Source organism: Ctenopharyngodon idella, chromosome 6 (assembly GCF_019924925.1).
Source record: "Ctenopharyngodon idella isolate HZGC_01 chromosome 6, HZGC01, whole genome shotgun sequence".
Classification (NCBI taxonomy): domain Eukaryota; kingdom Metazoa; phylum Chordata; class Actinopteri; order Cypriniformes; family Xenocyprididae; genus Ctenopharyngodon; species Ctenopharyngodon idella.
This window is the reverse complement of record NC_067225.1, coordinates 9777388-9793565: the sequence shown is the minus strand read 5'-3', so window position 1 is coordinate 9793565 and position 16178 is coordinate 9777388. Positions and strand designations below refer to the sequence as shown.

Here is a 16178-nt window from a genome sequence, read left to right as displayed (position 1 = left end):
TGAATCACCCGTTTATTAAAAAAAAAAAAAAAAAATGCCGAACAGTGGCGAGTCTCCTGTCAAAAAGAGAACACGACAGAACTCCTAATAAAATGAGAATCAATATTGGCTTCGGAGATGGCGAGAACTGAGGGATTTGAAATGGGTTGCCGTGTAAAAGTGACGCGGAGATGGCGTTTTTATTACTCAACAGGTGAGTAAGCTATTTTATTGAACAGATAAATTGCCATATGTAGCTCTCTAACAGTTCATTAAAGGGTTAGTTCACCCAAAAATGACATTTCTGTCATTACTCACCCTCATGTCGTTCCACACCCGTAACACATATTAAGATATTTTTGATGAAATCTGAGGGTATCTGATCCACACATAGGCAGCAATGTCACTGCACCTTTTGATGTCCTTGAAAGGTCGTTAAAACATGGTTAAAATAGTCACAGTGGTTCAACCTTAATGTCATGAAGCGACGAGAATACTTTTTGTGTGCAAAAACAAAACAAAAATAATGACTATTATTCAACAATTTGAACTGTTGTCAAATGTAGCGAACTCAGTGCAGACTTGTTTACGTCCGAATACGGCTCATTATTGGCCGGATCCTATGCCAGCATCACACTCATGCGTCGTACTGCTCATGTGTACAGCTTTGGCCAATACTGAGCCGGCATTCGGACGTAAACACGGAAGCCTTCACTGCGTTTACTACGTCACCTGCGTAAGGATAATGACAGGGAAGAGAAGAGATTGTTGAATGAAGTTGTTATTTGTTTTGTTTTTGCGCACAAAAAGTATTCTCGTCACTTCATAAAATTAAGGTCGAACCACTGTAGTCACGTCGACTGTTTTAACGATGTCTTTACTACTTTTCTGGACCTTGAAAGTGTTGATTATATTGCTGTATATGGAGTCATATACCTCTCGGATTTCATCAAAAATATCTTAATTTGTGTTCTGAAGATGAACGAAGGTCCTACAGGTGTGGAATGACATGAGGGTGAGTGATTAATGACAGAAATTTCATTTCTGGGTGAACTAACCCTTTAAGTACCCTAGTAGCGAATGTTTTATGAGCTGTAGGATAACCATATTCAGTCACGCAGCGTCAAATCACAGCCAAAAAATGTTCTTCCGCAAAATGCATGCAGTTTTTTTTAGCCGCTAGAGGGCCAAACGTTAGTGTACCTTTAACAAACCAGAGTTACAACGATCTTGAAGTTTATTCACAGAAGAATCTGGTAACCTAAACAACTGAAATATCAGGCACCTGTCTAATTTACACACTTCCCTATTTCAATTCAGTATTAAGGCAATTACATACATTACATTTTGTTCAGGATTGCCTGTGGTCTTCATCAACTTTTTTTTTTTTTTTTTTTTTTGGAAGAAAGGAAGTTTACGGTATGAATAATGGAATATTTCACAGTATAAAGTTGCTACAGTTCAAATCAGTACATTTTCAGATCAATATTAGCTAAAGCCATGCCTCCCTCTTTGAAATTGTTTGCATCCTTTTCTCTTGCTGTTTCATGACAAGTCTTTCATATCCAATGCAATCCATTTTCCTTCACTCTGTTTAAAATTACAGTAATGACACCTTTCAGTTGAACTAATCTTTAAATTTAACAACAGAACAGATAAGTGGATCATAATCATAATACTGTCCAGTACAATTGATCGATGTCTCCTCCTCCTAATGCGTGTCCAGGCTGTTCGTGTACCATCAAAACTTCCTCTTTCCAGCTAATCACATTAAGCACATACAGGTTTACATATATGGGGAAGGGATCTATACATTTAAGGGGCCGAGACGAATGTAGGGTCAGACGATGATAGAAAAAGGACTGTAAGCAAACGGGGTCCTACGGGCAGGTGGTGGGAGTCAGGCACATTTGATAGTCCTTCTCAATTCTGCTACAACATTTCTGGTTGTTCTTCCAGCACTAATCAAACTGCATGTAAACTATAAGCAAGCAAAACTGTGACCTAAAACCTCCATTTCCTCAGTAAATCAAAACACTTACATTTACACTACAAGTCAAAAGTTTGGAATAATTAAGATTTTTAAAATGTTTTTAAAAGAAGTCGCTTATGCTCACCAAAGTTGCATTTGTAAAAACAGTAATATCGTGCAATATTTTTTACAATTTAAGAGTTTTCTATTTTATTATACCCTATTTTAAAATGTCATTTATTCCTCTGATGGTAAAGCTGAATTTTCAGCATCATTACTCCAGTCTTCAGTGTCACATGATCCTTCAGAAATCATTACAATATGCTGATTTTCTGCTCAGTTATTAATAATGGTTCTTATTGTTATCAGTGCTATAAACAGTTTTTGCTGCTTAATATTTTTGTGGAAATCATGATACATTTTTTTCAGGATTGTTTGATGAATAAAAAGTTAAAAAGTACAGCATTTATTTGAAATATAAGTCTTTTGTAACATTATAAATGTCTTTACTGTAACTTTTGATCAATTTAATGAGGCTTTGCTGAATTAAAGTATTTCTTTCTTTCCTTTTTTTAAACTTACTTATCCCAAACTTTTGAATGGTAGTGCATTACCATTTCCACAAAAAATATTAAGCACAACTTTTTTCAACATTGTTAATAATAAGAAATGTTTCTTGAGTATCAAATCATCATATTAGAATGATTTCCGAAGGATCATGTGACACTGAAGACTGGAGTAATGATGCTGAAAATTCAGCTTTGATCACAGGAATAAATTAGAAATAGAAAATAGAAAATAGTTCTTTTAAATCATAATAATATTTCTGTTTTACTGTATTTTTAATCAAATAAATGCAGCATAAGAGACCTTTGAAAAACATTCAAAATTATTCCAGACTCTTGTGTAGGTTAAAGGATGCAGCTATACATAATAAAATTCAAAGGCTTCATGGTAAAATGCAATAAATCGTTGAGAAAGTAAAAAGAAGTGCAATACTAAAAATGCTTCATCTATATACATACACCATATTGAAAACCTCCTTTTGATCCTCCATTTTACATATAATACCATTACCCTTAAATAACAAAAAAAAAAAAAAACCCATATCTTTCGAAGTTGTTCAGAACATGTTCTTAAATAAAATCTTAACAAAGCTCTGACTCTATCAGACAATACAGGAGTGTGGGAAAATGGCATCTGCTGAGGTTCCTTTGTTCTGTTTTAGCCTTCTGGCTCCTCAAGGTGTCGTGGGAGACATGGTGACTGACGTCCACGGGACAGGACGGGACCCATGGAGGGGGACAGGCTCCTAACCCCGACCCCACCCAGAGGCACCAATGAGGGGGAGATACTGCGGTATCCCACCCCGCTACGGAAGTTCAGCTCCTGGGTGGGCAGCAGAGGCTTCAAGATGCTCACCAGGCAGAAAGCAGATCCGCTTTTGGGAATGAAGTTCACCTTGTTTCTGTCTGGGCAGAGATATGGAGGAATTTCTTGGAGAGGCCTTGGCCTGGAACAGAAAATGCAAAACTAGGTCATTTTTTTGTGGAAATCTATCTTTCATACTGATAAGAATTTAAACCCTTCAAAATGCTTTTATAGTATGGAAACTTTACTACAAAACAACCATTGCACTTTCCATGAATGGAATACAAATTGGTGTACCATTACTTTTTTAAAGTCAGTAGCCTGGAACTTCTTGATTTTATCTAACAATTAAAGGTGCAGTAAGCGATTTCTGAGAAACGCTGTTGAAAGTGGATCAGACTGAGCACCACAACACACTTGTAGCCAATCAGCAGTAGGGGGTGTGTCCACTCATAATGGGGGAGGAGAGAGAGTGAGCAAGAAGGGGATTTGAAGAAAGACTTTAGAAAGGGAGATGGCTGAGAGACATTACAAAAGAGAAAAAGTCAGAGGAATATGACTAGGGAAAAGAAGGGTTATGAGCTTTAGGACCCACGTTAATATAAGAAAAGCTTTCCAGCGCTGGAGACACAAAAGCTGGAAGGCCTGAAAATGGATGCAGAGGTTGCTTTGTTTCTGCTTTATACGTGAGTAACATTGGTTTTGCTAGGGCACTATGATTTCCACGATGCAGAAAACATGGACGGAATCCGGTCATAAAAACGGAATTAACTGTATAACGCGGAATGTCACAGAAATTGTTACATTTTTGATTAATAAGTAAAAAGTAGGTCAGTACACTTAAATCAAATCGCGATATAGACTAGTGTCTTTGAATATTAAATTGCAAAAAGACTATTTAAATATGAATCCTGGAATAATCACAATTTTTCTTCCATTTTAATTTTAACAGTAAAGCTCTGTTGTGCAGCACTTTGTTTGATAAAACGTTTGTTTAATGTCATATGATTAAAAGACAAATTAATGTTTTAGGCCTTCATTTGATTGCCAGAAAAATTAAAATACACAGAATTTATTAGAAAACACAAAAACAAAACATTTCATAGAAATTAATTAAAAAAATAATAATAATAATAAATCGTTGATTTTATGAATTCAATTAATTAGACATGCTTTTTTGATTATTAAAATTTAATTAAACCATTAAAATGGAATCCAGAAAACTTGAAACAGAAAACAGAATTTGGTCAAAATAAAACGGAATTTGAGGGGGACAAAAAAGAAGAAGAAGAAGAAGAAGAAGAAGAAAAAAAAAAGTATTTCATAGGGCTTTAAAAAATAAAATTTTTGTTCAACTTTTAATAAATTGTTGTTAATTGTATAAGTTTCATGATTTCAATTAATTATACATGCCTTTTGATTACTAACGAGTTCCTTTTCAGGATATATTGTGCTTTAAACTCTTTTTAACATCAAGCACATATATTATATTCTCATTCATGCATTTCATCAAGTGTCAATAGTGCCTATATATTTACATACTGCAATATACGCGATATACACGATATAGCAAAATCTAGATAGACATTTTATACCGTGGTAACGATATGTATTGTCTGACCGCCCAGCCATATACTCTTGTGTACTATATGTTCATTTTTTGTTCTTCCTTGTCGTTCGTTCATCATTTTCAATATCAACTCGGAAATTTCTCAGAAATTGCTTACTGCACCTTTAAATCATGCAATGAGTGATTTTTCTTTTTTAAATTATTACAACTGTGATAGAAATTAAATGTTCCATAAAATTGTAAAACAAAGGAAGAAATATCATTTTGGAGGCTTTCTAATATAATACATAGAACTACTTTCATTCCATTTTTTAATGTCCGTTTTACACAAATCATAATTATGACATAAAAAGTCTTAATTATACCATAAATTATGAAATAAAAAGTCGTAAATATGAGATAAAAAGCATGTCATAATACTTTTTTTGTCAATTTTGACTTTTTGTCATACTTATGATGACTTTTAATTTTGACTTTTTATGTCACAGTTATGATTTTATCTCATGATTATGACATTTTTTGTCTCATTTTTATGACAGCATCTCATAATTTTGACTTTTTATGTCTTTCTTTTGTGGTGAACATGGGCTTCCATAATTTTTGAGGAACACGATTAAACAAATATTTTTCTTTCATTTATCGTTAAATTTTATCAGTGACTGCAAACATTTGATTACAAACTAGCTAGTCTCTAATGAATAACAGCTTAATTTAGACTGAATTTGTCACCTAATTTTCTAAAATATAATCTATTTCTAATTGCTATTTATTTTAATTTAATAACTTTTTTTTTTAATTTTTGAAAAAACAAAAGAATTGCACATATTTTAAAACTTTATTCAGACAAATTTTGGTAAGAGCGTTTAAAAATTTGAAAACATCATTTAAATTTTTTTGTTTGTTTGTTTTTTTAAATTGGCTAATACTATTTTTCTGAAAATAAAGCATCACCTTCAACTGACTCATGGGTAAAAGATCTTACACCAACAGACAGACAACATGTCTACAGAGCAGTTACTCACTGGTTTTCTTCAAAAGCTTTAACTTTCTCGCAGCCCTCCGGAGGCTCACGTTTGAACATATAGCTGTTGTTGGGCTTTGGAGACGAAGCATATTTGGGCAGAGGGGACCAGGGTCCCAGGTCTAAGACAGGAAAAAGGAATGTTTAGGAATCAAATAGTTTGATTTAAGGTTATTGTGTGATGATTGATGCATGTGCTTCTCACCTCTTTCTTTGCTCTCATTGAGCGTGTCATCGAGTGGGCTGTTTCCGACCGTGTCGTTGAGGATGCTGAGGTACGAGGGGGAGACAGAGTCGGCTCGGCTGCTGCTGTTGCTACGGTTACTGCCAAGCCCGCCGTTCGAGGGCGTCTGTGTGTCAATACTGCGTGTGCTGCTGCTGCGCTGGGGGAGGGGAGGGGGCGCGCGGTGCCCATCAGGAACATCCTGTGGCTAGGATGTGTAGGACAAAAGCAATTTCTACTAATTGGATTTCACCAAACATTACATTAGTATCGATTGTGCACTGATAAGCTTTGTTACTGCCCCTACACCACAAAATAGGGCCGAATGATATATGAAAAAATTACAGTGCAATATTATTATTTTTTTCCTGCTATGTATTGCGATATAAAAAAAAAAAAAAACAAAACAGGAATTTTCAACAGATGACTTAAATAGCTACTGTATATTCCAGAATGAATGAATCTTTAGGAAAAGCTTCACAAGATTTTTAAATAAAGATTTTTGGAGTAGTACAAATTTCAGTCTTTCTACTTCAAAATTTCAAAAAAAAAAAAAAAAAAAAAAAAAAAAAAGTAATTTCTTTGTAATTGTTTGTGAAATTTACTAGCATTTCTGAGTGAAAATTGTTTCAAAGTAAATCCTTTACTACATTGTTTTCCTAACGAAATGAAATAATTTTCTAAAAAACATCTTTCCACTTGAGTTTTCATAGGCCACATTCACACTGTTTTTGACCTATTCAATATGACTGTAAAATAATAATTATGATTAATAATTAATAATAATAATTTTATTGTGATTATTATTAAATACAAATATTAAACAAAATAGGAAATATATTGTAATAACACTATTGTACTGTAAAATAAAAAATGAGTAATAAAAATATTTTTTTTTACTGTATAATTATAATACCAATATTTACATCTTAATTTCTCATTTTCAAACGGTAACCCATCAAGCTTTTATTTTGATGGTTAAAAATATGTGATGCTGGTTTCAGAGTGAAGTGCCTCATTGTGTACATCATGAGATCAGTCTCAGAAGTTTTTAATATTTTTATATTATAGTAATTTCAGAAGAAACAACATAAAGACAGCATATTTTAAATATTTGATCTAACAGGAAATATATAGAAAGTTATCAAACACTTAACAGTCTTCACTGCAGAAATTATAAATGAAATATAGATTAATCCTTATTAAAGCTACAAAAATTATTCAATCAAGAGCAGTGAGTGATTTTCTCTTTGCTTTTGTTCTTTGATTAACAATGATTAATAATGATAGACATCACAGCAGCAGGTTTATTAGGCTGCTGTCACTTTAAGAGCACATGACGTGGATCTAACACACATCCAATGTCCTCACAACTCTTTACGGTCATACTCGACAAAGTGGGCATTTTGGCATAATTTTGTGTGTTTTTGTCCATTCAAGCGCTAAAGAGAACTGAATGTGGCTGGTCTGAAGCGGCTTTCACACAGATTCACAGACAGCACACCAGTACAGATTTAAGTTATTTTTTGCGTCTTATCGTGCTTGAATGGTTCAATAGCACTTGAATGAATGATAGCGTGATTATATAATATAACTAGGGCTGTCACTATCGATTATTTTGGTAATCGAGTAATTGGTCGATTGTTTTGACGAATAATCGAGTATATAGTAACAATGAGGCGATGATATTTGGTTCAAAGAATGTATCAAAAGCAAGTAATCATATGGTTTTTGTATAACAACACTTAAAATACATAATATACATAACAAACAATCATCTTACTGTATGTGCATTGTATTATAACAAATGCCTGCAGAGGGCGCCAACAGGCCGTGATTGTTGTTGTTACACTCACAGCAGATCAAATCCTTGTTAAATATTGACCAAACGAGATTTGATTCAAATGTTTACTTAATCTGTATTATTTGGCCACTTCTTTACGATAGAAATGCTACAGCCAACTGTAATTTCTTGAACAAGAATACGTGGACATCAAAACATGCAAATTCAGACCGAGGGTTTAGACTTTTATTTTGAAATTGCGATGAACAGTTCGCATATTTAGAAACATACTGGTGTATGTTGGCCTAGGTTTATAAATGATTTACCTTACAAATCTGACAAAATCTCGTCAGTGGAATGCGCCACTTCCAGTATTTTGCCGGTTACTCGACACAGGTAAATTGCAGTCGAGGATTTTTTAAAATTGCGTACTCAAATTTAATCCAGGAATCGTGACAGCCCTAAATATAATGCTAGCTAAAGGATGACAGAAAAAAATGTATGCTGCGTTAATTACGTTAGATATTTTAAATGCGTTAAACTGAAAAAAAAAACAAAATGCAAGCACTAACGCATTGATTTTGACAGCACTAATTTTAATTTGACATATCATGCAGCCCTACCACAAAAGACACATCCAAACCAATCTTGCACAGCACAGTTCCTGGCAGTATTACTGAGACACACTCACTATTATGACCTCATCTCGTTCCACAGTGTCCCGTATGATGATGCGTTCAATCTCCTGGTTGAGCCCCTCTATGCTGTTCCGAAATCTTGGAGGAGTGGACTTAGAGATGGGGATGGGAATCAGGATGGTTTTAGGCATCTGAGACTGAGAGTGAAAAAGAGGAGAAGGAACAACACTTCTTTAGAAATGTGTGTATGGGTCTATGTCTCAAGTACACAAACATTCCCCCGTAGGGAAAACCAGCCTTCTGTGTAATCCTGTTAGAAAGACTCCCACATGCAGTGAGCCCACACATACACAATCTCTACAGTCTCTCCACTGCCAGAAATCAAACATTCTGCCAGACTAAGCTCCATCATTATACACAAACCACTGACTACAGAGAACATTACCACTGAGAGCCCCTTACTGCTGAGCTTGAGGGGACTTATTTTGAGTATGGTGTGATGTAAGAGCTCTTTCCCAATCTTTTCTTCATGCTCTCATGATCTTCTCTATTTATGGTTTTGGATGGCCAAACTTTTGCCTTCTTTCCTTTCCTTTCACATTTCTCAGAAACGAGTATGATGTTTTTCAGATGTATTGATACAATCTCTCCTGTCCTCAAAACACTAAAGATGTTGAGAGGAATATTCCAGGTTCAGTACAAGTTCAATCAATGGAATTTGTGGCACAATGTTGATTACCACAAAAAAAAAATTCTTTAAAAAAGGCCAAAATCTACAATAGAACTGAAGGGAGGCATAATTAAAATATTCGCTGTTTCAATAGTTTATCCACAAGACATAAACAATATTCATGCTTAAAGGGTTAGTTCACCCAAAAAATGAAAATTCTGTCATTAATTACTCACCCTCATGTCGTTCCACACCCGTAAGACCTTCGTTCATCTTCAGAACACAAATTAAGATATTTTTGATGAAATCCAATGGCTCAGTGAGGCCTGCATTGACAGCAAGTTAATTTACACTTTCAGATGTCCAGAAAGCTACTAAAGACGTATTTAAAACAGTTCATGTGACTACAGTGGTTCAACATTAATGTTATGAAGTGACGAGAATACTTTTTGTCTGCCAAAAAAACAAAATAACGACTTTATTCAACAATATCTAGTGCTGGACGATTTCAAAACACTGCTTCGAAGCTTTACGAATCTTTTGATTCGAATCAGTGGTTCGGAGCGTGTATCAAACTGCCAAAGTCACATGAACCATTGAAATTTCGAAATGTTTCGAACACTTATTACGTAACAAAGCCTCGTTTACTGAAATCACGTGACTTTGGCAGTTTGATACACGCTCCGAACCACTGATTCGAAACAAAAGATTTGTAAAGCTTCGAAGCTTCATGAAGCAGTGTTTTGAAATTGCCCATCACTAGATATTGTTGAATAAAGTCGTTATTTTGTTTTTTTGGCACACAAAAAGTATTCTCGTCGCTTCATAACATTAAGGTTGAACCACTGTAGTCACATGAACTGTTTTATATGTCTTTAGTAGCTTTCTGGGCATTTGAAAGTGTTCATTATTTTGCTGTCAATGCAGGCCTCACTGAGCCATCAGATTTTATCAAAAATATCTCAATTTGTGTTCCGAAGATGAACGAAGGGGTGGACTCACCCTTTAACTTGATTTTAGTGCTCTCTAACCTTTGTTATATTTGGTGTTTCAACCTCATTGCCATGACAGCATAACACCTGAAAACTTCCAACCCCAAAAGGACAGTTTTACAGTTTAAAAAATCTAACAGAAATTTACTGCAAGGTCACAGCAAAATTTCACAGGCAAAAAGGACCATTGTCCACTGTCAATAGTGTAGGGTTGCAAAAGCCACTTTCAAACCAAGCAGCGTTCTGTTGGTCAAAGCGGCAACTTCAACCTGATGCAAAATCTGCGTGGGGAAATGCTTCTCGATTGTCCAGATCCCTATTAAAATAACTGGATTTCGCCCACAAAATTTGTCCAAGCAACAGTTAATTTGACCGCACCTTTAATGTAAGTGCTTTTATAAAATTATAAGCTTCATATTTCTGCTTTTAAATCCTCCAAAACTTGCCTATATCCAGTTACATTGTAAATGCCTCACCATAACCACCATAAGTTTATATTTGTTTTAGCCACAAATGCTGTTGACTGAGCTTACCTTGTACTAAACCTGAAATATTCCTTCAAGTGAACAAATAAACCCAATGCCCTCTACTAAGGGGGCTCATTTGCATGCTAGGTTGCTGTATTCTGCTGAGGTGTCATGTATAATTAATTACACAACCGTTATAAAAATATGCACACACATAGAAACTCAATGTGTCAACTTATTGGTCCAAAGGCTGTCCTAATGACGGCAGGCTGTGAGAGAAGACTGTGTAATCTACTCTAAAACCAGCCACTGTCCTTTGGGAAAATCATGTCCCCCAGTCTCCAAGGGGCTAGAGAAGCCTCAAAATTAGGACAGATATGCAGGAAAGTGGGGCGTGCTTATATTCTCCAGATGTTTGGCCTACTTCAATTCTGCAGCGTGTACTGTCAACCAAGAGCACCCCTTTATTCGCACACAAGCACAAATGGTGGCTGCTGGGATGCGATAGTGCCCACCTGTGACTGGATGATAGCATGGTTGCCATTAAAGGGTGACTTGCGGTCTTTGTCCCGGCGATGGCGGCTGCTGCGTTTGCTACGTTGGAGCTGTTGTCGCAATTTTGCGATCTAAAAGAAGTCCAAATGGGGATGATGAAAAGCATAGTACAGGAAAAACACAAATAAAAGAGGAGGAAAAGGAACACACTATCAGTATATGTTATAATGGCTCTAGATGTCTCACCTCTTTCAGCTGGTCAGTGCTGCCGCAAGAAGCCGATCGCTTATGAGAGCCTCTCCTCCGCTCATCTACCCAGGCCCTAGGGGTCTGACAAGGAAAACCGAGAGAGAGAATGAGAGAAGAACAGCGACTGGACTGAACAATTCAAGAATCGACTGATTCATTCATGAAACAGCTTACTGGAGGGAAAGATTATTCAGTCACAGAACGCTATTGTATGACTTCAAGAACATTTGATTCATGGGCTTCCTTTTTTTCATTTTTGGAGCTTAACAGCCATGGTAACTATAAATCATCATTGTGAATTTTTTATTTTGTATTTCTAAGTGAACTAACTCTTTAATGTATGAATACTAAAAAAAATTCTAGAACAAGCTACATGGGTCCTTTTTCACCCTATAACACATGAATCTATACTACTATGCAGCACTTGACATTAACTTTTTTCCTCTTCAGCCACTGTGGCTAGTGGTTTTCCAAAATTACTGCCCCTCAGCATTTTCACTGGCCACAATTTTGACATGGATACCATGAGGAAAAACTGCCATATAGATATTTTTTATATTATCTCGAAATTTGGCAGCAGGAATATTAGGCTGCTGTCACTTTACACAAATCCATTATAATGTTACACATGCGTTTTCTTTCTCAACTGTTTACATTCACTTCAAACATAACTGACTGTGTTTACCTGAATACTCACCAAGACCGGCATTTTGACATTATTTTGTGTATATTTGACTGTTTAAGCTCAATAAGCAGCGAAAAAGAACTCAATTTATTACTGAGAGGCGGCTTTATGTGCACGCACTTTGTGTGTGAGCACAAAATCTGCTGGAATGAGTAAAATTATGCGCAATACGCACAATCCCACTCCAAAATTCAAGCCCTTTAACACAAACAATATATTTATCCGCAGCAAATGAAACGAGTGAGTGATATTGTGTATCTATTCTGCAGAAAATGAGTACTGGAAGTGTGTAACAGTTTTCCTGTTACTAATATATATACCAGTAGTTTTCTCCAGATGATTTACTGTTATTACGCACCTGAGCATTAGGGGGCGCTCTATTTGAGGTGTAGGAGTTGACCTATTTAAGGGAACAAAGAAGGAGAAATGGCAGCAAGTTGATTCTCTACCTGCAAAGAGAGGCTTGCCTCATGGGGGTTGTGGCTTTTTTACCCTGGTTGAGGAACTTTAGAGTTCTAAGCTCATCTGTAAGTAATTGTTATTGTTTTTTTTGGTTTGTTAACAATTCATGTTCATAGCACATGGTTATGGTTTGTTTGTTTTGAATTTTGTTTACAGAGGGTTTGGTCTGAGCGTATATGGATTACTTGGGGGCTTAAACAACTGAGAAGATTGGAACTAAGGGTTGATTTCCATTTACTACTTGACTGTTACCTGTTGCTAAACAATGTTTTACTTCAAACATTGACAAAGCTCTCTGATGGTTGAGCTCTGCTGTGGATCATCTTGCCATTTTCTCTATTCATTTTCAACAAAGGCTGAGCAAAGCTTATGGTCCTACCTGATGATAAACAAAAGACTGTGCTTTATGTGATGGACTGTATTTTTTATCCTCTGATTCCAACTGTTTGATCGTCAGATATTAGTGCTGTGTTGAATTATGAATGTTCTGTGTAACTATGTTTAATACACTTGACTCATGAGTAAGATTGGTCTGGTTGGTCCCGTATTTTATGTAGCACTTAAATAAAAGTTAACGGGATAGGTGTTACAGTGTTTCAGATATTTCAGTGCTGATACGTATCGAAAAATCAATATTTTTGACAACACTTGCACTCAGTTTATTATTTCAGATGCCTTTTTAAAAGACTACAATTGAAAAATGTATAAATTATATATAAAATTCAACCCCAAAGTGGCTCGTAGGAGTGAATGAGTTACATTTAGCGGGTGTTAATGTCAAGCCCTGCCACTATGTATGTAAATGTATATAAATAATATTATTAATTAACTGGTAAAAACATTTTACTAAATTATATTAATCTATATTATGATAATAATCTACACAAATATATATAGTATAAGTTAAATAATTTATATATTTATATATAATTTATTTTAATTGTTGATTGTAAATTGGTTGTCCAGGTAACTTTAAAACTGGACATTTGTGTTTATTTATCAGCAAACAAAATCATCCTCATTTTTATCACATATGTGATAAAAATGGACCTGGACCACAAAACCAGTCATAAGTCACACGGGTAAGTAGCAAACAATACATTGTATGGGTAAAAATTATCAATTTTTCTTTTACGCCAAAAATCATTAAGATATTAATTAAAGATCATGTTCCATGAAGATATTTTGTAAACTTCCTACTGTAAATATATCAAAAATGTATTTTTGTGAGTGGATATGCATTGCTAAGGACTTCATTTGGACAACTTTAAAGGTGATTTTCTCAATATTTTTGCACCCTCAGATTCCAGATTTTCAAATAGTTGTATCTCGGCCAATATTGTCCTAACAAACCATACATCAATGGAAAGCTTATTCATTTAGCTTTCAGATGATGTATAAATCTCAGTTTCAAAACCCTTATGACTGGTTTTGTGGTCCAGGGTCACATATATTTTATATGTGAGTGTTTTTATGTATTAAGTTATATTATATTGTGTGTATGTGTTATGTAAGGATAGCATATGAACAGCATAAACATCTCACCTGAGTGGCCTTGTCCCTCATTTCGAGGGTGTGGTGGGCGGAGCTCCCGTGCCGCTGCCAGTTCCTTGATAGGCCAGAACTTACAGGTGAGTTCAAGGGAAAAGAATCCCTCAGTTTCAGCTCGAGGAAGGGCTTTCGGAATGATGAGTGACTAATGTAAAAACAGAGGAAAAGTAGGATATTTTATATATAGACCATCGTATATTGTATTATTTTAATCTTTTAGTTTTGATTCTTCCACAGCATAACTGCTGACCCAGCATGTGCCCTCCTCTCTTGCTGTAAAATAATCATTATCTCTTTTGGCCTCTATCCATAATCTCTTAATCCATGTGTGGCCTCTGTTTTGTTTTAGCCTCTGTCCCCCATTTATTTTCCACATTCTCCCCACTCTCTTTATTCTTTTCTACACCATCTTTTTTTTCTATGTCTGTTCAGAAACAGAAACACAAGATCACTGAGGTCACTCTGTGAAATTCAATCCATCATGCCCTGGTTTGCCATTCTGCACATGAAGATGGATCTAGTGTTGTTTACCCACACGGTGCCCCCCTAAAGCCTGTTTTCACCCATGGTGTTTGCCATGGAAACTAATCGGGATGAGGTGTGATGTTAATGCACGCTGCCAGATTAAATACAGGCTATTGATAAAATAAAATCATCAGAGAAATTATGATAAGAAGTCACTAAAAAAATCTAAAACATGTTATACATAATAACGTAAAATCTTCCGAATGAATGAAACAGATAATTTTGTGCAGAGAGGTCAAATTTTAAAACGGCAAAATTCTAAATATGCATTTTATAATTGCATTTGGCGATGGCTGGAATGATTGCAACAGAAATCTGCAGCACCGCACCCCGCGCTCGGGAAGAACGAAAACAAGACGACGGACCGCATGCATCTCTGTCTGTGACAAGATTACACTGATTACATTATTCACAATCTACAACCGTTGCAAGCATTCACTCAATCGGCATGCAAAAACAGCATCCACGACAGAACAATAATATGCAATGCATTGATAAATAAGCGCACGGTGTTTCACACGGGTACGCACCTTTGACTGATGAAAGAATGACTGCACACGGCGCGTTCATGGTCCTTTGCGATAAAAAGAAAACACAACGGTTTGATATGGATCCAACGTTAGGAAAACAGGTTGGTTGTTGGTGGAGGGCGGCCGGTGTTGCTGGGTCAGAGAAACAGAAGGAGGATGCGCAGAGGAGGCGTTGCTATGGGCGTTGCTGAGCTGCTGGTGGTCGATGGGCTCACGCGGTGTAAAGGTGATGCTGGAGCTGTGCTGTAATATCGAAGTGGGTGAATGTGTCTGTAGGTTCTCAACAGCTGAAAAACAAAAGATTCAAAACGCGGTGTTTTTTGCGGTTGCAGACATGTCTTTTGGGGAGGGGCGGCAAGGGTCCCCCTCAGAGGACAGCTGGCGTTGAGGTGCGCGCTCCCTCAGTCTCTCAGTGGTTCCGTGCCCGTGCCCGCGCACACCAGACGACGTTACTGTTGCTGAGGCGCGTGGTGCTGTTTTTCCTCCATGCTGCTGATGTGCTGGTCCACGACCAGAGATGGGCGCTATAACGCTATAAAATACCCAGTCACAGGTACAATACACCATGTATGTATACATGTATTCATTATTATTTATAATTAAATTTGTTTTTAATTGATACCCATCAGTGTTACACATCTACACCTTTGCTCACACGTTAGGTCAGGAAATGATAGCCTAGGCTACAATCATTTGTAAAAACGTAAAATAATGCACAGATGAACAAAATAAATATATGTATATCTATGTATATAAATGTGTAAATATTTATAAAAAATTCTATACAATAGATTGAGAACAGTAACGAGTATGTATGTATGTATAATTAATATATAAATAAATAATAAATATATAAAATAATTGCCTGTAATATAGTAGATATGTATGTTACTAAATTATAAATATATCTATGCATATTAATATGTACATATTTATAAATAATTCTATAGATTGAGAACAGTAAAGATAATATATGTATGTATGTATAAATAATA

The 16178-nt window shown here is 35.8% G+C and overlaps 1 protein-coding gene across 1 annotated transcript; it reads right to left on the bottom strand.

The window, feature by feature from the left end:
• Nucleotides 1–1198: 1198 nt before the first annotated feature.
• fam117ba (family with sequence similarity 117 member Ba) lies at nucleotides 1199–15734 on the bottom strand. The gene is made up of 8 exons (XM_051895968.1): nucleotides 15184–15734; nucleotides 14123–14273; nucleotides 11428–11511; nucleotides 11202–11312; nucleotides 8611–8754; nucleotides 6119–6344; nucleotides 5915–6035; nucleotides 1199–3464 (listed from the first exon to the last, which is right to left on the bottom strand). The coding sequence occupies exons 2-8, from the start codon at nucleotides 14141–14143 to the stop codon at nucleotides 3176–3178; spliced, it is 996 nt and encodes a 331-aa protein (XP_051751928.1). The 5' UTR covers nucleotides 14144–14273; nucleotides 15184–15734; the 3' UTR covers nucleotides 1199–3175.
• Between the last annotated feature and the right edge of the window lie 444 nt (nucleotides 15735–16178).